Source organism: Pituophis catenifer, unplaced genomic scaffold (assembly GCF_029215685.1).
Source record: "Pituophis catenifer annectens isolate HBS135680 unplaced genomic scaffold, rPitCat1.0.hap2 SCAF_2, whole genome shotgun sequence".
Taxonomy (NCBI): Eukaryota; Metazoa; Chordata; class Lepidosauria; order Squamata; family Colubridae; genus Pituophis; species Pituophis catenifer.
The window spans coordinates 24377280-24400583 of record NW_027256882.1 but is presented as its reverse complement, the minus strand read 5'-3'; the positions used below and the strand labels follow the sequence as shown (position 1 = coordinate 24400583).

Below are 23304 nucleotides of genomic sequence, written 5' to 3'. Positions count from 1 at the left end.
GGGTTGCTGCCAATCCTGTTATCGAAGGAATTTATTGTCTGCAAGTTTTATTAAACTCCTGGATGATTGTTTGTGTGCGTGTGTGAGACGGGGACAGAACAGTACCTCTGCTAAATACTAAAGAATTGTCACATGACCATCAAGCCATGCCCACAAAATAAGCCATGCCCATAGAACCGATAGTAAAAAAATTTAGAATCCACCCCTGATTGAGAGCATAAGATTTCCCTTATCCTGCCCCACCCCATATCCTAGAAACACGCCTGTGATAATAAAGTTGGCTTAGCCTTTTATTGGAACAGAGAAAGGAAAACTGTAACGGACGTCAGTGAAGTGTTATTGTGCATAAAATAATAATATTAATAATGTAATGCTGGTCAAAGATAAGAAAGAGTCTTTACATACATATATATACAGAAGCATGCGGTGGGGCAGGTTTGTCTGTATACCCACCCACCCACCCGCCTGCGGAGAGGGGATTCAGCTGGTTGGTTTGAACTGAATCGCTTTTATCAAGCGATTCTCAATTCAAGCTAGAATTCTCTTCTCAATTCTCTTCTCTTCTCAATTCAAGCTAGAATTCCTGGATGCTAAAGTCCGATCTGTCCAATACGCACCAGGTACAAAAAAAGCAAAGCCGACCACTTTGAATTACGTCGCTGATATATCGAAAGAGAAGTCACTTGATTGCGGGTCAGCCTTTCCTACCGACAAGGCCTCCGTGGGTGGTTTTTCCTCAGTCGCCTCCAACTTCACCCCGTTCCTCCACCCCCCGCCGCCCTCGAGACAGGCCAAGGGAGCTGTGCGGACGGCCGAAAAATCATCTGGGTTGTAGTCTACGGACATCTCCCTGAACTGGTACCCTTTCAGGCTGCCCGCTCTCCGGTGGATCAGCTGGTGCTTGTACAAGCTGGACGTGTAGCTGAATTTCCGTCCGCAGTCCGGGCAGGCGTAAGGTTTCTCTCCCGTGTGGATCCGGTCGTGCCGTACCAAATCTGCCTTGTCCCGAAAGCCTTTGATGCAGATAAAACACCAGTATTTCTTCTGCCCTCGACGGCTGATGGTTTTCCTGGCCGTTTTGCCTTCCCGGTGAGTGCCGGAGGCAGATTCAGGATATTGATTCATCGATGGCTGCTGTCCCAGGCTGCTGGCAAAGGGGCCAACTCTGTTTTCGGGGAATGTTTGGTTAGGCCAGGCCCAAGAAGGGGTTGCCTCGTCCTGGTGGCTATTTTCCTGGTTTCCGTGCCGTTCTTGGTCTCCTGCAATAAGAAAAGAAGTCTAAATATACCAGCCAATGAAAGAGCAGATCCTCAACCCACATAAGCCACTCGGACCATTCAGACAAGCTCATAAAGTAGCTAAGAACGTAGGCTAAATCAGATGAACAACATCGTGAAGAAATTTCAACGACTGCTACAATTTGAGAACAAGGTAATAATATAGCATATAATACAATGTAAGGAGCCCTGGTGGCCCAGTGGTTAGAATGCAGGCTAAATCTGCCGACTGCCAGCAGTTCGATCCTGACTGGCTCAAGGTTGACTCAGTCTTCCATCCTTCCGAGGTCGGTAAAATGAGGACCCAGATTGTTGGAAGGGCAATATGCTGGTTCTGTAAACTGCTTAGAGAGGGCTGTAAAGCACTGTGAAGCGGTATATAAGTTTAATTGCTATTGCTATTATATTATACTATATTAATATAATGCTTTCGAACTGCTGGGTTGGCAGGAGCTGGAGCATGTGACAGGAACTCACCCCCCTCCGCAGCAGCAATGGGTCTCGAACGCGAGACTGTGGTTGTCAGACCAGCATTCTAACCTCATGAGCCACCATGCTCCCAATTAGTATTGTAGTATTATAATAATATATAATTATATTAATATATTAATTATATAATATACAATTATTATAGTATACAGATAATCCTCAATTTACAACAGTTCACTTACAATGGCACTGAAAAAAGTGACTTATGACCATTTTTCACACGTATTTTATTTTATTTATTTATTTATTTTATTGAATTTCTATACCGCCCTACTCCCGAAGGACTCAGAGCGGTGAACAGCCACGAAATAAAACACATACATATAAAAATTTAAAATCGAATAAAATGAATTAAATAAATTTGGCTGAATTAATACCCATGATTTAAAATACCCATATTTTAAAACACATTAAAATTTAAAATTTGCACTTAAAAGGGAGAAGATTTAGGTGACTGTTATGACTGTTGCAGCCTCCCCATGGTCACGTGATTTACATTGAGACGCTTGACAAATCGAGTTTGACATCCCTGCTATAGGATTTCCAGCCTGACCAGGGGGTTGGACTAGAAGACCTCCAAGGTCCCGTCCAACTCTGTTATTCTGTTCTGCTTCCTTCAAGACAAATCTCTTGGAAGCATCTCTCGCTAAATTTCATGGGCGAAGAGGCGAACCCCGGAGGATTCTCATCTCTTATGCTTTCATCCATACCTTCGTAGGTTTCGCCTTTGAGATGTTTCCTCTTGTGTCGGTTGAGGGCCGGCTTTTGGGTGAAACTTTGCCCACACTCAAGGCAGCTGTAAGGCCTCTCTCCCGTATGGACCGTCTGATGCCGAAGGACCTGAGAAACGTCCCGGAAACTCTTCCCACATGCCAAACATTCTGGACGCTTACGACTACCCATATCAGTCCTCGCGGGTTTCATACTTGGGATGAAACCTGTTTGGAGAAAACGGGAAAAAAAAACCCCATAAGCGTACAGATAGTCCTCGACTTATGACATGGGTGTCAAACACGAGGCTCGCGGGCCAATCCGGCCCGTGGAGCAGTCCTGGAAAATGCAAGGGGCCGGCACATGTTGCTTCCGCCTGGTCTACCCAGTACGAAAAGGAAACATGCCAGCAGTTTGGAGAGTAGTGTCAAGATGGCCACGCCCACCCAGTCGGCCATGCCGAGTGAATGGCGTCAAGCTGGCCACACCCACCCAGTTGGTCACACCCATCCAGTTGGCCATGTCCCTCCCCCGAGGTCAACCACAGCCCTGATGCGGCCCTCAAGGAAATTGAGTTTGACACCCAACTTACGACCACAACTGAGCCCAAAATTTATGTTTCTAAGCGAGACAGTTGTTAAGTGAGTTTTGCCCCGTTTTACAATCTTTCTTCCCACGGTTGGTAAGTGAATCACTGCTGTTGCTAAGTTAGTCACATGGTTGTTAAGGGAATCTGGCTCCCCCGTTGCCTTCGCTTGTCGGAAGGTCGCAAAAGGAGATCACAGGGTCCTGAGACACTCCAAGCCGTCGTAAATAGGAACCGTTTCGAAGCATTGCGAATTTTGATCACATGACCCTAGGGACGCTGCACATGGTCGCTAAGTGTGAAAAATGGCCATATGTCACTTTTTTCAGTGCTGTTGTAACTTCGAGAACAGTCACTAAACAAATGTTTGTAAGTTGAGGACTATCTGTATATGCATCTATAGATTTACAATAAATTTTAGTGTTTTGATTTCAGACAGCCAACCGGATAAGGGGAAACCATTTTGGAAGATATGAGAAGGTTCCAGCAAAAGGTTGGCATAGATAAATTTTTAGTTCTTCGCAATTTATATTTTCATGCAATGTTATGAAACTTTTGATAGTCTTTAGATTGTTATTGATGTTGCAGCTCTGGGCATTGGCACAAGTAAAATAATAATAAGCTCATTGTAGGCCAAGATTTCTATAATTGGATTTTAACTTGTGTGCAGTTCAACTCTGAGGAAAAAAAATAATTAAAAAAAATAATTTTAACCTGTGAGCCGCCCAGAGACACCTTGTAGGGGAGATGGATGGCATAACCATTTAATAAATAAATAAATAAATTTGCATGAATTACTTTACAAATTTGAGAGATTTTTTTATTGCCTCATTATGTCTGAGTTCTCTCACACTATATAGGTATGTTTGTGTGTGAGAAGCAGGGAAGAGGAACCTTAATCCTCACAGCAAGGATAGGTAGAGAGGATCAGTGTGTAATAATTACTGTAACAAATAATTACTATGAAAGGGCTACTACCCCCATAACATGCATTGAAAATTTATATATATATATATATATATGCAAGTTTTGGTGTATTCGGGTCTTTTCCCGTGTAAGATTGAGAGTATCTTGGCGACATTTCGACGAGGTCCCACTCGTCATCTTCAGGCTGGAAAATCTACGAAAATGTACAAAAACATATACAGTATGTGTGTGTGTGTGTGTGTGTGTGTGTGTGTGTGTGTGTGTATATCAGTGTGCCTTTATTGTGTCATTGTTGCATTACTGTGGATGTTTTATGTGGGCTCCTACTCTATGTAAGCTGGCTGGTTTCTCTCGATCGTAGTTGGAGATGTAGAAAATAAACAAAAATGAAGATGGCTGCCAGCAATCTAGATGATATGATGGCAGTGTGACAAAATCACCATTGCTGCCCAAAGTCACAATTACCACCCAAAATCGTATCCAGTGGCAATTTTTATCTTTTCTCATTCAATCTCCCAGCGTAGAAGATGAACTTGGAGAATGTATTTGGCAATTGTTAGCAAAAATGAGTTTGGTTCTGGTAACTACATACAGGTAGTCCTCAACTTACGACCACAATTGAACCCAAAATTCATGTTTGTTAAGTGAGAAATTTGTTAAGTGACTTTTGCCCCATTTTATGACTTTTCTTGCCACATTTGTCAAGTGAATCACTGCGGTCGTTAAATTAGTACAGGTAGTCCTCGAGTTACGACCACAATTGAGCCCAAAATTTATGATAGTAAGTGAAACATTTGTTAAGTGGGTTTGCGCCCTTTTACGACTTTTCTTGCCACCATTGTTAAGTGAATCATTGCATCTGTTAAGTTAGTAATACAGTTCTTAAATGAATGACTTTTTTCAGTGTTGTAACTTTGAATGGTCACTAAACGAACTGTTGTAAATCAAGGACTACCTGTAATATGGTTGTTAAGTGAATCTGGTTTCCTCATTGGCTTTGCTTGTCAGAAGGTCACAAAAGGGGATCACATGACCCTGGGACCCTGCAACCGTCATAAATATGAATCAGTTGACAAACGTCTGAATTTTGATCATGTGACCAAGGGGATGCTACAACGGTCGTAAGAGTGAAAAACGATCATAAGTCACTTTTTTCAGTGCTGTTGTAACTTTGAACGGTCACTAAATGAACTGCTATAAGTCGAGGACTACCTGTACAACATGTGAAAGAAACTCAAGATTGCCCCATCTTGATTCTCTTTGGTGCAGGAGGAAGAAAAAGTGAAAAACACTGTTAAGGCTTTCGATATTCTGTTTGTGTAGCTTAGATCAGGGTTGCTCAACCTTGGCAACTCACTTCACAACCGTCTTGCTTAGCGACAGACATTTCAGGTTCAATCGTGGTCTTAAGTTGAGGACTCTCTGTAATCAATTCAGCCACCCTCCAATATTCCCTATACAACAGGGGTGTCAAACTCGATTTCATTGAGGGCCGCATCAGGGTTGTGTTTGACCTTGGTGGGGTCAAACGGGGTGTGTGGTCAGGGTGGACATGGCCGGTTCGGCTGTCACTCGTGTTGGGGGCACCTCTGGTGGCCCGAGCACTCTGCCAGCGAAAATGGGCTCCCAAGCTCTGTTTTCAGCTGCGACGGCCTCCTGCAACCCTCTGCCAGTGATAACAGAGCTCGGAAGGGCCTCCAGTGTCCCTCCTGAGCTCCACTTTTGCTGGCAAAGGCACCGTGGGTTGGTCCTTCGCTGTTTCCACAGTGGCCCCGTGGGTCAGATCTGAGTTTGACACCCCTATTATACAGCCTTTGAGATAACGGCAGGGGAGTCTTCCTCATACCTGAGTCACTCTGGCTTTCCAAATGTTTTCTAAGATGCCGGTTAAGTGCTGGTTTCTGGGTGAAACTCTGTCCACATTTGAAGCAGGCGTAGGGTTTCTCTCCCGTGTGGACGGTTTGATGCCGGAGAACGTGCGAAAGATCCCGGAAACTTTTCCCGCATTCTGGACACTCCGGACGCTTCCGACCCGAATGGGAATTCTGGTGATTCTGAAGCTGCAAGGCATCTTGGAAGCTTTCGCCACATTCGAGGCACCAGTGTCCGTGTTCCTCCAAACGGACCACCGTCTCGTAGACCCCTTCGCTGCAAAGCCTCGCTCCGTCCCCTTTCTGGATCGGCTCCATTGGGTTATTCTGCACCAGCCCGTCCCTGTTATCCATGGATCCTTGTTGCGCCATTAAGGATCCAAACAAAAAAGGAAGCTCAGGATCCCCTGGCTGAGTAACCTCCAAGGAATTCCTGCTCATGGTGGGGTCACCTGTTGAAACAGCATAAACATCCAGATCAGTGATGGGTTGCTCCCGGTTTGCACCGGTTTGCAAGAACCGGTAGTAAAAATTTCTTTTTTTAAACATTTTTTAAAAAACAAACTTTATTAGATTTAAAAAAAAAAAATTGTATAAAACATTCACAACCTTAAAATACAATCAACAATATCAACAAACAACAAACAAAGTATATATAATGTATATAAGTACACATATATACAAAAACTTATTTTCCTTTTTTTTCCTTAATGACGGTGTATAATTATTACTTTTAATTTCTTACTAAATTTTGATTTTACCTTCTTTTCCATTGGTTTATCCACTCATACCAACTGTCCCATATCTTAAAATACTGTGAGTCTTCCTTATCTTTCAATTTCAACGTTAGTCTATCCATTTCTGCACATGTGTAAATTTTTTGAATTATTTGCTGCTCCGTTGGCAATTGATCTGTTTTCCAGACTTATGCTAGGGCTAACCTAGCTGCCGCGATTATATGTAATATTAGGTACTTTTTTTCCTTTCTAATGTTTTGTTTAAGCATTCCTAACAAAAAGATTTCTGGTTCTAACTCAATATCCTCCGCAATTATTTCTGATATCCAAATTTTTATTTTAATCCAATATTTCTTAATTTTTGGGCAAAGCCACCAGACATAAAAATTTCAAGTAGTTTGGAGAACCAGTAATAACATTGGCTGGCCACCGCCCCCAAACTGGTCCTCGGCCCAGTCACCGCTCGCTTACCCCGCCCACCTCATCAGAGGCTTTTTTTTTTTTTACTTTTAAAAGCATTTTTTCTACAACCTCTTCGGCTGAAAAAATGCTTTTAAAAGTAAAAAAAAAAAAAGGCTCTGATGATCGCACGGCTCAGCTGGGATCGTCAGAGGGTTTTAAAAGCATTTTTTCTACAACCTCTTTGGCCGAAGAGGTTGTAGGAAAAAAATACCTTTAAAAGCCTCTGGCGATCCCAGCTGAGTTGCCTGATCGTCAGAGGCTTTTAAAAGCATTTTTTTCTGCAACCTCTTAAGGTTGTAGAAAAAATGCTTTTAAAAGTACAAAAAAAAAAAAAGTTGGCCACGCCCACCGTCACATTACTCTCCACCAAGCCACGCCCACAAAATAAGCCATGCCCACAGAACCGGTAGTAAAAAATTTTAGAACCCACCCCTGATCCAGATTTTGAGCTTCCTCTAGACCAGGGGTGTCAAACTGGATTTCTTGGAGGGCCGTATCAGCATTGTTGTTGTCCTCCACGGGCTGGCTGAGGTGGTGGGGGGAGGAGACGGGACGAGATGGATGCCCTCCTGCAGCATCCTGCCGGCCAAAACAGGGCATGGGGGGCTGTAGGCAGCCCCCCCCATGCCCCATTTTGGCCGGCAGGGTGCTACAGAAACCTGTCAAGGCTGAAAACAGGGCGCACCGGGGCCTGCCATGGCCCCCGCACCAGGGGTGAAATGCAGCAGGTTCTGACAGGTTCTGGAGAACCGGTAGTAGAAATTTTGAACAGTTCGGAGAACCAGTAGCGGACATTTTGAGTAGTTTGGAGAACCAGCAAATACCACCTCTGGCTGACCCCAGAATGGGGTGGGAATGGGGATTTTGCAGGATCCTTCCCCCAGGAATAGGGTGGGAATGGGGATTTTGCAGTATCCTTCCCCCGAGTGGGGTGGGAATGAAGATTTTGCAGTATCCTTCCCCCAGGAGTCGGGTGGGAATGGAGATTTTGCAGTATCCTTCCCCCAGGAGTGGGGTGGGAATGGGGATTTTGCAGTATCCTTCCTCCAGGAGTGGGGTGGGAATGGGGATTTTGCAGTATCTTTCCTCCAGGAGTGGGGAGGGAATGGGGGATTTTGTAATATCCTTCCCCCAGAAGTGGGGTGGGAATGGAGATTTTGCAGTATTCTTCCCTGCCACGCCCACCAAGCCACGCCCACAGAACCAGCAGTAAAAAATTTGGATTTTACCACTGCCCTGCACCCCATTTTTGCTAGCAGAGGCACCAAGGACCAGTTTTTTGTTATTTCCAGACTGGCCTCATACGTCGGATATAAGTACCTTGATAGTACAATGGTTTAGTGCACCCTGTTATTAACACAGCTGCCTGCAATTTCTGCTGGTTCGAATCTCTCCAAGGCTCAAGGTCGACTCAGCCTTCCATCTTTTCTAAGGTAGGTGAAATGAGGACCCAGTTTGTGGGGGCAATAAGCTGACTTTGTATAAAAAATATACAAAAGTATGAAGGCTATTGCTTAACGCATTGTAAGCCGCCCTGAGTCTCCGGAGAAGGGCGGCATATAAATCAAATTAAAAAAAAAAAAAAAGTACCTCATGGACCAGATCTGGCTGTGGGCCTTGAGTTCGATACCCCTGCTCTAGACCAAGAACAAGAAACAACAGCTGGGATGCTGGTACGTCAGATGGGGGCGGGGGGGCTCTATCCTTTCCAGCACCCAGTTTCCAACAGAGACAGCCTAGATTTATTTATTTTTTATTTTATTTTATTTCAAATTTATATACCGCACCTTCTCCCGAGGGACTCAGGGCAGTGTACAGCCAGATAAAAAACATACAATACAAACATTAAAAACAATTAAAAAGATATATATTAATTTGGCCCCAATTTAAAATAACAAACCAATTAAAAATATTTTAAAAATATATTAAGCCAGCCCGGCTTGCTGAAAAAAGAAAGTTTTAAGGGCACGGCGGAAGGCACAAATAGATTTAACTATTACTAGTTTATTATTACTCCTAGCTTACTCCTAAAGGAAACCAACCCTGACTATTCTTTGGAAGGACAGATACAGTGCCATGGTGGCGCAGTGGTTAGAGTGCAGTACTGCAGGCTTACTTCTGCTGCCTGCCGGCTGCCTGCAATTTGGCAGTTCGAATCTCACCAGGCTCAAGATTGACTCAGCCTTCCATCCTTCCGAGGTGCTGTTGTTATTGCTATTTATATAGCCCATGATGACTGACACATCAGCTGCTGCCCTCACAATTTCTCCACCTATCTTCTCCCTCTCCCAAGAGGTCAATCTTTGGGTATAAGACGTCCTCATTTAACGACTGATCACTAAATGACTGTCCAAAGTTACAATGGACCTCTCCAGACCTACAGGTAGTCCTCACTTATGACAACAACATTTAGAGGTACTAGAGTAAGATGGATACTTAATTCATTTTTTATTGAATATGTTTCACTAATTAGTGAATTTATGATAAACGGATTACTTTCTAAAATAAGAGATAAGAATATAAATAATTGATGAAGTAATACAAGGGTAATCATGAATTATTTAAGCCAATATGAAGAAATGACAAAATGTAGGGATGTAATATGATGAGAAGTTACGATGAAGGGTAATATTAGTTTCTTAAAATTAGAGAGAATAAATGCTATGAGAAAAATTGAATATATAAAATTGTGTTAAAGATGAACAAATATCTGTACAAATTTAAGACCAGGCCAATATTCTGTTCAGAAACGATGTATTGTATGTTTGTTTGTGTGTTTAAAAAATAAAAAAAAATTAAAACAAAACAAAACAAACATGACTACAACAGAGGCCAAAATTTCCGTTGCTAAGCAAGACAGTTGTTAAGTGAGTTTTGCCCTATTCTTGCCACACTTGTTAAGTGAATCACTGCAGTTGAGAAGTTAGCAACATGGTTATTACGCGAACCTGGCTTCCCCATTGACTCTGCTGGTTAGAAGGTTGCAAAAGGGACACCGTCATAAGTAGAAATCAGTTGCTAAGCGTCTGGGTGTAAATCATGTGACTGTGGGGATGCTGCAACGGTGTGAAAAGTGTGAAAAACGATCATAAGTCACTTTTTTCAGCGCTATTGTAACCGGTCACTAAATGTACTGTCATAACTCGAGGACTATCTGTATTCAATACGGATAAATGCTGATCGTACTGGTAGTCCTCAAGTTACGACCACAATTAAGCCCCAAATTTATGTTCTAAAGTGAAAAATGTGTTCAGTGAATTTTGTTTGCCCCCTTTTACAACCTTCCTTGCCACCGTTGTTAAGTGAATCACTACAGTGGTTAAACTGGTAACACGGTTGTTAAGCGAATCTGACTTCCCCACTGACTTTTGCTTGTCAGAAGGTCGCAAAAGGGGTTCAGGGGAAAATGCAACTGTCGTAAATGTGAGTCAGTTGCCAAGCGTCTGACTGTAGATCACGTGACCACGGAGATGCTGCAACGGTCGTAAGTGTGAAAAACGGTCATAAGCAGGGGTGAAATGTAAAAATTTGTTACTACTGGTTCTGTGGGCGTGGCTTGGTGGAGGGGTAATGTGACTGGGTGGGCGTGGCCAACTTTTTTTTTTTTTTTTAACTTTTCAAAGCATTTTTTCTAATGCTTTGAAAAGCCTCTGCCGATCAGGCAACTCAGCTGGGATCGTCAGCGAGGCTTTTTAAAAAATGCCTCTGACCATCAGGCAACTCAGCTGGAATCATCAGAGACTTTTCAAATCATTTTTTTACCACCTTTTCGGGCAAGAGGTTACAGAAAAAAATGCTTTGAAAAGCCTCTGACGATCCCAGCTGAGCTGCGCGATCATCAGAGGCTTTTTTTTTTACTTTTAAAAGCATTTTTTCGTCGGAAAAGGTTGTAGAAAAAATGCTTTTAAAAGTAAAAAAAAAAAAGCCTCTGATGATTGTGCGGCTCAGTTGGGCATGGTGGGGGGGAGGGGGGCGCAGGGAATTTTGCTACCGGTTCTCCGAACCACCCGCCGCCATCGCTATCGGATCGGGCGATCCGGTCCGAACCGGGAGCATTTCACCCCTGGTCATAAGTCACTTTTTTCACGGCTATTGTAACTTCGGTCACTCAATGGACTGTTGTAAGTCCGTTGTAAGTCCATTGTAAGACTGTTGTAAGTCCATACATGCAGTCGAGGACTGCCTGTATTCAATACAGATAAATACTGATCATACACTTCCAGCACCCAAGCAACATCCTGTCCTTACTACCAGGAGTACCTACCCGCTGAGCTGGGATCCTGACCGTCTTTCAGTTCAGCTTCTCTACAAAGGAGGCCGTTAGATCCAGAGGCTGCCAGGGATCCTTCAGCCTCCGGGGAGACCATCACTAGTGCTGCGCACGGTTCCAGCACCTAAAACAGAACAGAATAGAACAGAATAACCGAGTTGGAAGGGACCTTAGAGGTCTTCTAGTCCAACCCCGTTCAAGCAGGAAACCCTACACAATTTCAGACAAATGGTTATCCAATCTCTTCTTTAAAAACTTCCAGGGAAACAAGCCAGCCGAGCCACTGCAAAATGGAAATGATTTTTTTTATTTTTATTGATTGATATCCGCCTTTATTATTTTTTACAATAACATATCCCACACATCTTCCTTTACCTAATTTACCTCACAACAACCCTGAAATGGGGTGGGTTATGCTGAGAGAGTGACTGGCCCAGCTGGCTTTCATGGCCAAGGCGGGACTCGAACCCATGGCCTCAGGCTTTCTAATGTAGAGTCTTAACCACTAGGCCCGTGATGGCGAACCTGTGGCACGCAGAGCCATATCGGTGGGCACGCGAGCTCAGCTCTGGTGCACATGTGCATGCCGATCAGCTGATTTTTGGGCCTTCTGGGCCCACTGGAAGTTGGCAAACAGGCCGTTTCCGGCCACCAGAGGGCCTCTGGGGGGGTGGGGAAGGCAGTTTTCGCTCTCCCCAGGCTCCTAGAAAGGCTCTGGAGCCTGGGAAGGGCGAAAAATGAGCCTACCTGGCCCACTGTGCCATCACATGCCAAAAGTGGGGGAAGCACGGGGGAGGAGTCGTGCACACATGCATGGGGGCGGGGCGCATAGAATTATGGGTGTGGGCACGCGTGCGCCCGCTCTGCCCCACTCCCCCCACTTTTGGCACGCGATGGCAAAAAAGTTAGCCATCACTGCACTAGGCCATACCGGATGTCCTGGGTGTTGATTGGGAATAGTCATCTTTTAAGATGGGGGGCACTTCAGCTCCCAGAATTCATGCTGGCTGGGGAATTCTGGGAGTGGAAATCCACGCAGCTTAAAAGTTGTCAAGCTTGAGAAACATAGCTATGGACTTATGTAACCCTGCATCAGTGTCCAAGTAGACACACATACGTGTTTGAGGAGTGTGTTTAACAAAACCTTCCCCCATTCAAGAAGGTTGGAATAGAATAGAATAACAGAGTTGGAAGGGACCTTGGAGGTCTTCTAGTCCAACCTCCTGCCTAGGCAGGAAACCCTTCTGTCAGGTTTTGAGGTCGTCTCAAATAAATTGCATTTCAAACAAAGTCTTTGAAGAAAAATTCCCATTTATTAAGCATTCTACCTCCGACTCATTGAAGCCAACTCTGACTTCCAGACCCAAAACCCTCCCTTTTCATTCCCCACTCCCCTGCACTCATTGGCCATCTTCCAAGTCATTCTACCCCTAATCTACCGCTCCAGCTCAAAGGAATTTCCCCCCTCCCATCCCATCTCCTAGGGCAGTGATGGCTAACCTTTTTGCCATCGCGTGCCAGGAGACGGGGGCGGGGGAGGGTCGCGCGCACGTGCCCACGCGCATGTGTGCGCAACCCCCTCCCCCCTCCTCCTGGCACAGGATGGCCTGGTAGGCCCGTTTTTCTTTCTTACCTGGTTCCAGATCCTCTGTATGTATCTGGGAACGGCGAAAACAGCCTTTCCCACTCCCTTGGAGGCCCTACGGAGGCTGAAAGGGCCCATTTCCCAACTCCCGGTGGGACAAGAAGTGACGTTTTTTGCTGTCCCCAGCCTCCAGAACCTCTCTAGGAGTCTCTAGGAGCCTCTCTAGGAGTCTCTGGAGGCTGGGGACAGGAAAAAACGTCACTTCCTGTCCTACCGGGAGTGGGGAAATGGGCCCTTTCAGCCTCCGTAGGGCCTCCAAGGGAGTGGGAAAGGCTGTTTTCGCCGTTCCCAGATACACAGAGAGGATCTGGAGCCAGATAAGAAAGAAAAACGGGCCTTCCCCACCCACCCCAGGCCCTGTTTCCCTACTTCTGGTGGGCCCAGAAGGCCCGAAAATCAGCTGGCCGGCGCGCGCATGCGCCCCAGAGCTGAGCTGGCGTGCCCACTAATATGGCTCCGTGTGCCACCTGTGGCACACATGCCATAGGTTCGCCATCACGGTCCTAGGGGATATTATCTCCAGGGAAAATAAGTAGGTGAAAAGTCAAATGTCCCTTTCCAGACGCCTCCACTTCTCCTTCTTATGTCAGCACTAGAGTAAATGCAGCTTGAAGTGCTGACACCTACATCATTTCAGACAAATGGTTGTCCAATCTCTTCTTAAAAACTTCCAGTGTTGGAGCATTTACATCTTCTGGAGGCAAATCCTCCCACTGATTAATTGTTCTCTCAGGAAATTTCTCCTTAGTTTTAAGTTACTTCTCTCCTTGATTAGTTTCCACCCATTGCTTCTTGTTCCACCCTCAGGTGCTTTGGAGAATAGCTTGACTCCCTCTTCTTTGTGGCAGCCCCTGATATTGTGGCAGCCCCTTCATCACTTGAAGCTTTCAAGTAGAGACAGGACTGCTATCTGTCAGAAATGGTGTAGTAGGGTCTCCTGCTTGGGCGGGAGATTGGAGTGGAGACCACAAGGTCCCTTCCCTGTTAATATTGGAACACAGAAGAGGCAGCACCCATAAACCAGAACTTCAGCCCAGTGAGGTAATCCAGACAACAGTCACACCCAGATTAACTGCAGGCAGACCAGGGGTGGGTTCTAAATTTTTTTACTACCGGTTCTGTGGGTGTGGCTTATTTTGTGGGCATGGCTTGATGGTCATGTGACAATTATTTAGGATTTAGCAGAGGTACTGGTCTACCAAGCTTTTAACTGTTTGCAGAGCTGTACTGATCTACCCATGTATTTTTGCAGGCACTGATCTACTCATGTATTTTTGCAGGCACTGATCTACCCATGTATTTTTGCAGGCACTGGTCTACCCATGTATTTTTGCAGGCACTGATCTACTCATGTATTTTTGCAGGCACTGATCTACTCATGTATTTTTGCAGGCACTGGTCTACCCATGTATTTTTGCAGGCACTGGTCTACCCATGTATTTTTGCAGGCACTGATCTACTCATGTATTTTTGCAGGCACTGGTCTACTCATTTGTTTTCTTTAAACACTGATCAGCTGTAGGGCGGCCCTTTGAAGCCCTGCAGCAAGAGTTTAAACAGTTTTTTTCCCTCTAGCCATCAGCTGGGACTCAGGAGGCAGCAATAGATTGGGGGTGGGGCCAAATAAAAGGTAAGAATAATGCGGGGGGTGGGGTGGGGGCGGGTGGGGCAGAACAGGTTCGGTGACATCATATCATCACGGCTACTGGCTCAGGAGAACCAGACCGAACCGGGAGGAACCCACCACTAAGGCAGACCTCGATTTACAACCACAAATGAGCCCAGAATTTAAGCTGCTAAATGAGAAATTTGTAAAGGCCTGGTGGCTCAGCAGACTAAAAGCATAATGATTAACACCAGCTGTCTGCAATTACTGTAAGTTTGAATCTCACCAGGCTCAAGGTTGACTCAGCCTTCCATCCTTTCTAAGGTAGGTAAAATGAGGACCCAGTTTGTGGGGGGCAATAAGCTGACTTTGTATAAAATATACAAAAGTATGAAGGCTATTGCTTAACGCATTGTAAGCCGCCCTGAGTCTCCGGAGAAGGGCAGCATATAAATCAAATTAAAAAAAAAAGTGAGCTTTGCCCCATTTTAGGACTTTTCTTGCCAGGGTTGCTAAGTGAATCACGGCTGTTGTTAAGTGAGTAACACAGTTGTTAAGAGAATCGTGACTTTCCCATGGATTTTGAAAGGGGATCATGTGACACCCCTCCCAGGATGCAGCAACCATCATCAGTACATACTAGTGTCCGAATTTTGATCCTGTTTCCACGGGTGTGAAAATTGGCATAAATCACTTTTTTCGGTGCCGTGTAAACTTCAAACGGTCCCTAAACAAATGGTTGTATGTCAAGGACTGTTTGTAATTCAACAGGTAGTCCTCGATGTACGACCACAACTAAGCCCAACATTTATGGCATTAAGTGAGAGATTTATTAAGTGAGTTTACGACCTTTCTTGCCACCGTTGTTACCTGAATCACTACAGTCGTTAAATTAGTAACACGGTTGTTAAGCGAGTCTGGTTTCCCCATGGACTTGGCTTCTCACAAGGCTGCAAAAGGGGATCGCGTGACCCCCGTCATAAATAGGAGTCAGTTGCCAAACGTCCGAATTTTGATCACATGACCACGGAGATGCCACAATGCTCATGAGTGTGAAAAACGGTCATCAGTCACTTTTTTCAGTGCCGTTGTAACTTTGAACAGTCACTAAATGAACTATTGTAAGTCAAGGACCGGCTGTACTTTACCGCAAGGTTACATTAACCGAAACTTGCAAGTCTGAAAGGAGTTTTCTCCCCCCTCTCTTATCTTTGGTCAAGCACACACCGACGTTAATAACATTTCGGGGGCACGACCCTCTAAAACAAGAAACTGGGGTTCATTTATGATCAAGCCACAAGGAATTAAGGTTCCCCTCGCACATATGTGCTAGTCGTTCCCGACTCTAGGGGGCGGTGCTCATCTCCGTTTCAAAGCCGAAGAGCCAGCGCTGTCCGAAGACGTCTCCGTGGTCATGTGGCCGGCATGACTCAATGCCAAAGGCACACGGAACGCTGTTACCTTCCCACCAAAGGTGGTCCCTATTTTTTCTACTTGCATTTTTTACGTGCTTTCGAACTGCTAGGTTGGCAGAAGCTGGGACAAATAACGGGAGCTCACCCCATTATGCGGCACAAGGGATTCGAACCGCTGAACTGCTGGCCTTTCGGTCGACAAGCTCAGCATCTTAGCCACTGAGCCACCGCGTCCCTTTTCACAAGGAATCACAGAAGTGCAAACACGGGATTGGTTACAAAGAAGCCCAAAGATAATTAATTAATTAATTAACACACCAATCAACTGCCAAGCCATGATTTTCTGCTCGTTCGAATTTCCGATCAACTTTTTCGCTAAAAGAGGTGAGTTTTTTTCTAAATGCTTGGTAGCGAAATCACGACTGCTCTATTGCAGGGGTCCCCAACTCCTGGTCTGTGGACCGGCACCGGTCCATGGTATGCCAGCAACCGGGCTGCGGCATTCCAGCAACTGGGCCACACAAATAAGCGAAGCCCCCTCCGCGGGATGCAGGCAGCACATGAAACCAGCACCCCCTCCGGTCCGTGGAAAAACCTCTCTCCACAGATCTGGTCCCTGGTGCCCAAAAGGTTGGGGGTCACTGCTCTACTGTCCTTAAAGCTCTCACTGTGCCCAACAGCTCTATGTTAGAAGATTTATAGAAATTCACATTCCTTGAATTCTTCCACAGAGGCCTGTCCCTTAAATAATCTGGTCACAGAACTACTTTCCCCCCACACCCATGTTTCCCCTCCCACTGCCCCCCCTCCAAATTTTGTTCTTGGAAGCTCAGATGATCCTCATTTAACAACGCATTTGTAAAGGGCAGCGTCAGATGACTCTGCTGACTTATGGAAGTCGCGACCGTTTCCGATGGCTGTCATTAAGTGAATCCCACAGGATGGTCAGGCGCAATGTCCCACATACCTGGTTTTGATCCTAGACAAACCAGCCTGAGCAACCCAGCATTTCCTCCCAAGGGGGAAATATTGCATCACAATGGTTAAGGGGCCACAATAGGAGTGAGAGATTTTGGTCTCCTTCAATCATGAAATCTCCCTGAGGGAATCCTGGACTAGTTTCTCTGATCTAGTCCAACCTGCTGAGGGAGGTGATGGTGGGGGGGAAAAACAATGGGAGGAGATAGCTTCTGAAGGAAAGTTGGGCCGCATATCTAATCAATAAGAGTTTAAGAGTTTATTCGATTTCTATACCACCCTTTTCCCGAAGGACTCAGGGCGGTGTACAGCCATATTAAAATACATAGATTTATAAAATTTAAAACCAATTAAAATCAATATATAAAATTGGCCCGCAAGTTAAAACATACATACACCCATAATAAAAAATCGTATTAGGCCAGTCCGGCTTGCTGGAATAGGAGGGTCTTAAGTGCGTGGCGAAAAGTACGCAGGTCGGGGCTAAGACGGAGCTCCACGGGCAACTCATTCCAGACGGCTGGTGCCCCCACAGAGAAGGCTCTGCCCCTGGGTGTCGCCAGTCGGCATTGTTTGGCCGACGGCACCCTGAAGAGTCCCTCTCTGTGGGAGCGTATTGGCCAGTGGGAGGTTGTTGATGGCAGAAGGCGGTCTCGTAGATACCCCGGTCCTAAGCCATGGAGCGCTTTAAAGGTGGTAACCGACACCTTGAATCGCACCCGGAAGACTACCGGGAGCCAGTGCAGCTCGCGCAGGAGGGGTGTTATGTGGGTGCGCTGAGTCGCACCCATAACCACTTGCGCGGCCGCATTCTGGACCAGTTGGAGCCTCCGAGTGCTCTTCAAGGGGAGCCCCATGTAGAGAGCGTTGCAGTAGTCCAGACGGGACGTCACGAGGGCATGAGTGACCGTGTGCAAGGCATCCCGGTCCAGAAAGGGACGCAACTGGTGCATCAGGCGAACCCGATAGAAAGCTCCCCTGGCCACGGCCATCATATGATCTTCCAAAGACAGCCGTGCATCCAGGAGAACACCCAAGTTGCAAACCCTCTCTGTGGGGGCCAGGATCTCACCCTCAAGTCAGCGATGGAGCCAGCTGACTATACCAGGATGCCGGAAGCCACAGCCACTCGGTCTTGGAAGGGTTGAGCTTGAGCTTGTTTCTCCCCATCCAGATCCACACGGCCTCCAGGCACTAGGACATCACGTCAAGGGCATCATTGGGGTGGTTCAGGGTGGAGATGTACAGCTGAGTATCATCAGCGTACTGATGGAACATCACCCCGAAACCACTTTCTGAAAAACTTTCCAGTTGATGCTAATTCTAGACTACAAACTCTTCCTCCTAACATGTAACAATTCCTTACATTGGTCTACAAGGAGAAAGCCTCAGAAACTAAAGTAGCTTAATTTTACCAGAATTGGGTCACTAATAAACGAAAATTAAGTCCTGATTATTAATTGGCTCCAGTTTCCAAGATATAGCTTCAGGTCAAAACTGCATCAAAATAATTCAAAATTAGGAGGTGGGGGGGGATATGCGATTATGCTCCATAACTTTTCTGCAAAATGCGATGTAGTGATGAGAACGGTGCCACGCCAATCGTTATAAATTTATCTTTTTAATGATACCAAGAGCATAACTTTCAATTCGTTTATTGGTTTTTCGTGTAACATTTTTGTGCTTTTTGCTTGAAAAACTGACAAGCTCTAACATCAGATTAAACGACAAAGTTCCATCTTTATTCAGTATCTAAACTGCGCTTTTTGGCTTTTCTCTTGTGAACTATATAGTAGGATCATCCCTGGGGAGATTCCAGCAATAATCAGCAAGCATGGACCATTTCCCTTGGTATCTTTTCTCCATGCCTTTGATATCCTGGTGGAATCTCTCCCCATTCTCATCACTCACTGCCCCACAGTTCAAAGAGAAATAGCAATAGCACTTAGACTTATATACCGCTTTACAGCCCTCTCTAGGCGGTTTACAGAGTCAGCCTCTTGCCCCCAACAATCTAGGTCCTCATTTTACCCACCTCAGAAGGATGGAAGGCTGAGTCAACCTTGAGCCTGGCGAGATTCGAAGTGCCAAATTGCAGTCAGCTGGCAGTCAGCAGAAGTAGCCTGCAGTACTGCACTCTAACCACTGCGCCACCGTGGCTCTTGAAATAGTCTAAATGTGAGGGTAAGAAATTAATTTTTTAAAAAAATTTGATTTATATGCCGCCCTTCTCCGGAGACTCAGGGCGGCTTACAATGCGTTAAGGAATAGCCTTCATTCTTTTGTATATTTATACAAAGTCAGCTTATTGCCCCCACAAACTGGGTCCTCAATTTACCTACCTTAGAAAGGATGGAAGGCTGAGTCAACCTTGAGCCTGGTGAGATTCGAACTTACAGTAATTGCAGACAGCTGGTGTTAATCACAATGCTATCAGTCTGCTGAGCCACCAGGCCCGGTTTGTCAATTTTCAGTGACATGTTTGCACCAAGTGCTTTATAGGACCTAAGCAAATCTTCCACATGTTTTTCATAGTCACCTGCCTTGCTGTTCTCAAAGTGAAGATAAATTTATACACTTCCACTTGGTACCATTTTCATTGTTGTAGCGTACTTTGTCGAGAATTTACGAGGCCTCATGATCATTAGACACCTCCCTCCTTTGTAGGCAAATATACTCGCCTGTGTATAAATCTTTATACACTGTGTATAAATCTTGAAAACTTTAGCCAACCAGCACCTTTATCATCTGCTTTCTAATTCATCTAATCAAAATATGTCAAATGAACACATTTTATCTCGGCGGTCGATAATTTCCCAAAATGTGTAGACCAGTGTTACCTTAATCTCTTGTTTCTGACTCCTGAGGAACTCTTCTGCAAGACCCATGGCTTGGGAACAAGCCTGAGGATAACGGTCCCTGACCCAGGCCTGCATCTCTGGCGGTAGGATGGCCAGGAACTGCTCCAGGATCACCAGCTCCAGGATCTGCTCTTTGGAGTGCTTCTCTGGCTTCAGCCATTGACAGCAAAATTCCCGGAGTCTCTTGTAAACTTCTTGAGGTTCTTCACCCTCCTGGTAACTGTACTGCCTAAAACGTTGGCGCTGAGCCTCGGTCAAGAGAGCCTCTTGGTTCACAAGTATGTCCTTCATCAGCCTGTTTCCTTCAACCTCTGGACCATAAAGGATCCGAGGATGTAACTCTCCGTTGTTGACCACCAAGTACTGAGGAACGCTTTCTCCATTCGACCACTGGCTGGTGTTGGGGACAGACTCGCAGGAGTCCCAGGGAAAAGGTTTTGACTGGTGTGGAGTCCCAACCCCAGAAGGAAGAAGCTGGACCGTCTTCAAGACTTCCTGCCACTGGGTCTCCCAGCGTTGAGCCAAACCTTCTTCTGATCCTTGGCTCATCTCTTGGGGAGCCATCCACCCTAGAAATTCTCCTATGGTCCCAACCTGAATGACCCGAGGGACCATCCGTTCGCCATCAGGGTCTAGAGCCCGCACTTGGGCTTCCTCCTCGGACTTTCTTATGGGGTTCATGCCGTGTCCCAGAACATTCTGGAAGGAGAGAAACGCGGCTCCTCCAGCCCTCAGTTCAGTAGCCATTTTTGTGGCTAACGTTTCACAGAAGTTAACATCCACATACAGTGGAGAAAAGGTCCCGGTTGAGGCTGACGGGAGCTTTTCAAAGTTACAATGACGAGGATTTTCAAGCCAAATAAGCTCATGAATAATTGTAGCCTCTTCTTTGAAAGATGACTTTTAAAATAAAGATAAATGATTACAAAGGAGAAACCAGACGAATCTTCTGTCAAGGCCTACAAACATTGGGAGATTTCAGTAAAAAAAAAAGAAGAAGAAATAATTACTCGAAGGAAGGGACCAGCAACATTTCTGATCAGCAGAGAGAATTTTCTTCCTTGAAGAGACGGACAGCTGATTCTGCAAGAGAGAACATACTTTAAAATGTTGGAATAAAACTCTGATCATTCCCAGATATTTTAAGTACTTATTAATCAAATTTATCTAGTCACCCATCTCACGTGAGCTGAGTGAACTGTGGCACTATTTTTTTCTGAGTTCAGGAGAATGCAACAGCGTGCAGACTTTTTAGATAATTTCACCAGCTTCTAATCAACATAGTATTCTATAACATTATGTTAGATTTCTTTTGTCTTCAACCAGCAGAATTATCATTGTTTGTTTATTTAGTTTTTTTAAAATTGGTGTGGCTGCCTGGCTTAAAATGGCATTAGGCTTTAACGGTAGTCCTCAATTTACGACCACAATTGCGCACAACATTTATGTTGCTAAACAAGACTGTTGCTGAGTGAGTTTTGCCCCATTTTACAACCTTTCTTGCCACAGTTGTTCAGTGAATCACTGCCGTTGTTAAGTTAAGAATATGGTTGTTAAGGGAATCTGGTTTCCCCATGGAAGGTCGCAAAAGGAGATCACATGATCCTGGGACACTGTAACTGTCGTAAATGTGAGTCAGTTGCCAAGCATCTGAATTTTGATCACATGGCCATGGGATGCTGCAACGGTCATAAGTGTGAAAAATGGTCATAAGTCACTTTTTCCAGTACTGTTTATAACTTCTAACGGTTGCTTAACAAATGGTTGTAAGTTGAGGACTATCTGTATTTTTCTTTTTTTCTTTTTCTCTGCAAAATCTTATGGAAAGAACTACCTTTCTGATGTAATTATGCATCTACAGTCCCAACAACGAACTAAATGGGATTTGCTTCCAAGTAAATGAACCAAGGAATGTAAAATGTTAACCTGAAATATTTAAAAGTTACCTTTTTAATTCTCTTGATTCCTCCAGAATTTCAAGATAACCAATACTGTGTCCCTTCTCAGCTGCTCTTCTCCAAAACAACCCTGCAGAGTAGGTTAGATCCAAAAGGAACAGCTTTTTAAAATCTGAGTCTCGCCTGTTTTGAGTCCAACAATTTGAATATCCTGAGAAACAGATATAATCCTTCCTGTTTAGGCTCTTCGATTTAAGATGTACCACCAAGATTTTGGTCCTTTTAAAGTTTTTTTTTTTTTAAACTACCGAAGATTTTAAAGATATTTTTAGAAGTAAACCATTAACATTTTCAAAAAATCAATTTTACTTTATATGGAGATTGTTTCTAATAGGAGAAAAAGTGGATCACAACATTTCTAAAATAAATAAATCAGGGCTTAGAATAGACCGAGTAACTTCATTGTCACTTTAAATGTACACTGATCGGCCTACATTAAGATGAAATTTCGTTGCATACAGCTTTCAAAGGGTCACAGCCTACAATATACACTACTACACAAACATGACAAAATAATAAATAAATACAAAATTATGCATACACTGTCAATTTTTTTTTCTTGTTGATTTATTTGGGGGTAACTTTATAAGCCTCTGCTTTTCCAATGCTAGAAACAAATTCTGAAGCATGCTTAGCTTACACCACTGCAACTCGGATGTCAAGTAAGGAGAGGAAGTTATAAAAAGTGTTTCAAGTTGCCCTTGCCTTACTTGTCTGAGAGCACGCAGCATCCAAATTCATCACTGCTGCAAAGAGTGAGAATGCCAAAGCTTTCTAAAAAGGGCAGGCATCTCAGCTTATTGCAGCAGGAAGAAAGAAAATTCTGGGTTTTACTTTCTTTTTAAATGTAGAATCAAAAAGAAAATGGAAAAGAAAAGGAGGAGAGAAACTTCAGCTGCTGCGATAGATTCCAAATTTGAAAATGTATCTAAGCAACGCACAAAGGAGAAGAGTGCAAGAGAGCGCGAGGAGGACCACAAGCGAGCGAGAGACTGGACTCTGCAAAAACCTTGACATCCCAATTTTGCACACAGCTGTGATTCTCACCTGGGCATTAACGCTTCGTCCCCCACAATCTAGGAGTTCCCCTGGTGTAGATGGGAAGCGGGTTGGCTGTTGCCTCTTGTTGTTCTGATAGTTGCCGACAAGGCAGGGTGGTTGGGCGCAGGAAGAGGCCTTGCCGAATATTATGCCCACCCATCCCCCAACCCCAAGGTTACTCCAGCCTCTCTAGGAAGTAGGAGTGGCTGCGGTGTAACCCTTTAGTGGGTTTTCGGAGGAGCGTGGAGGGAGCAACCCGTGTGCCAGGGCAGGATGGTCCCATGACCTCCTGTTGAGGTGCACATGGAGAACATTTCGATTGGGGTCCTTTTCTTTAAAAAGAAAAAAAAAGGGGGGGAGGCGATGGCCAGGATGACAATTCCACACAAGGCCTGGGGACCATAGAGACCTGCACAATTAGGTTCCTGGGATTTCTAGCACAGCTGGAGAAGAGGATCCCCTGGCCTGGA

The 23304-nt window shown here is 44.9% G+C and overlaps 1 protein-coding gene across 1 annotated transcript; it reads right to left on the bottom strand.

The window, feature by feature from the left end:
• Positions 1 to 277: 277 nt before the first annotated feature.
• LOC139311836 (zinc finger and SCAN domain-containing protein 22-like) lies at positions 278 to 22914 on the bottom strand. The gene is made up of 6 exons (XM_070936358.1): positions 22841 to 22914; positions 19815 to 20918; positions 11325 to 11454; positions 5837 to 6313; positions 2477 to 2704; positions 278 to 1259 (listed from the first exon to the last, which is right to left on the bottom strand). Exons 2-6 carry the CDS (start codon positions 20580 to 20582, stop codon positions 652 to 654), a joined length of 2211 nt encoding a protein of 736 aa, XP_070792459.1. The 5' UTR covers positions 20583 to 20918; positions 22841 to 22914; the 3' UTR covers positions 278 to 651.
• Between the last annotated feature and the right edge of the window lie 390 nt (positions 22915 to 23304).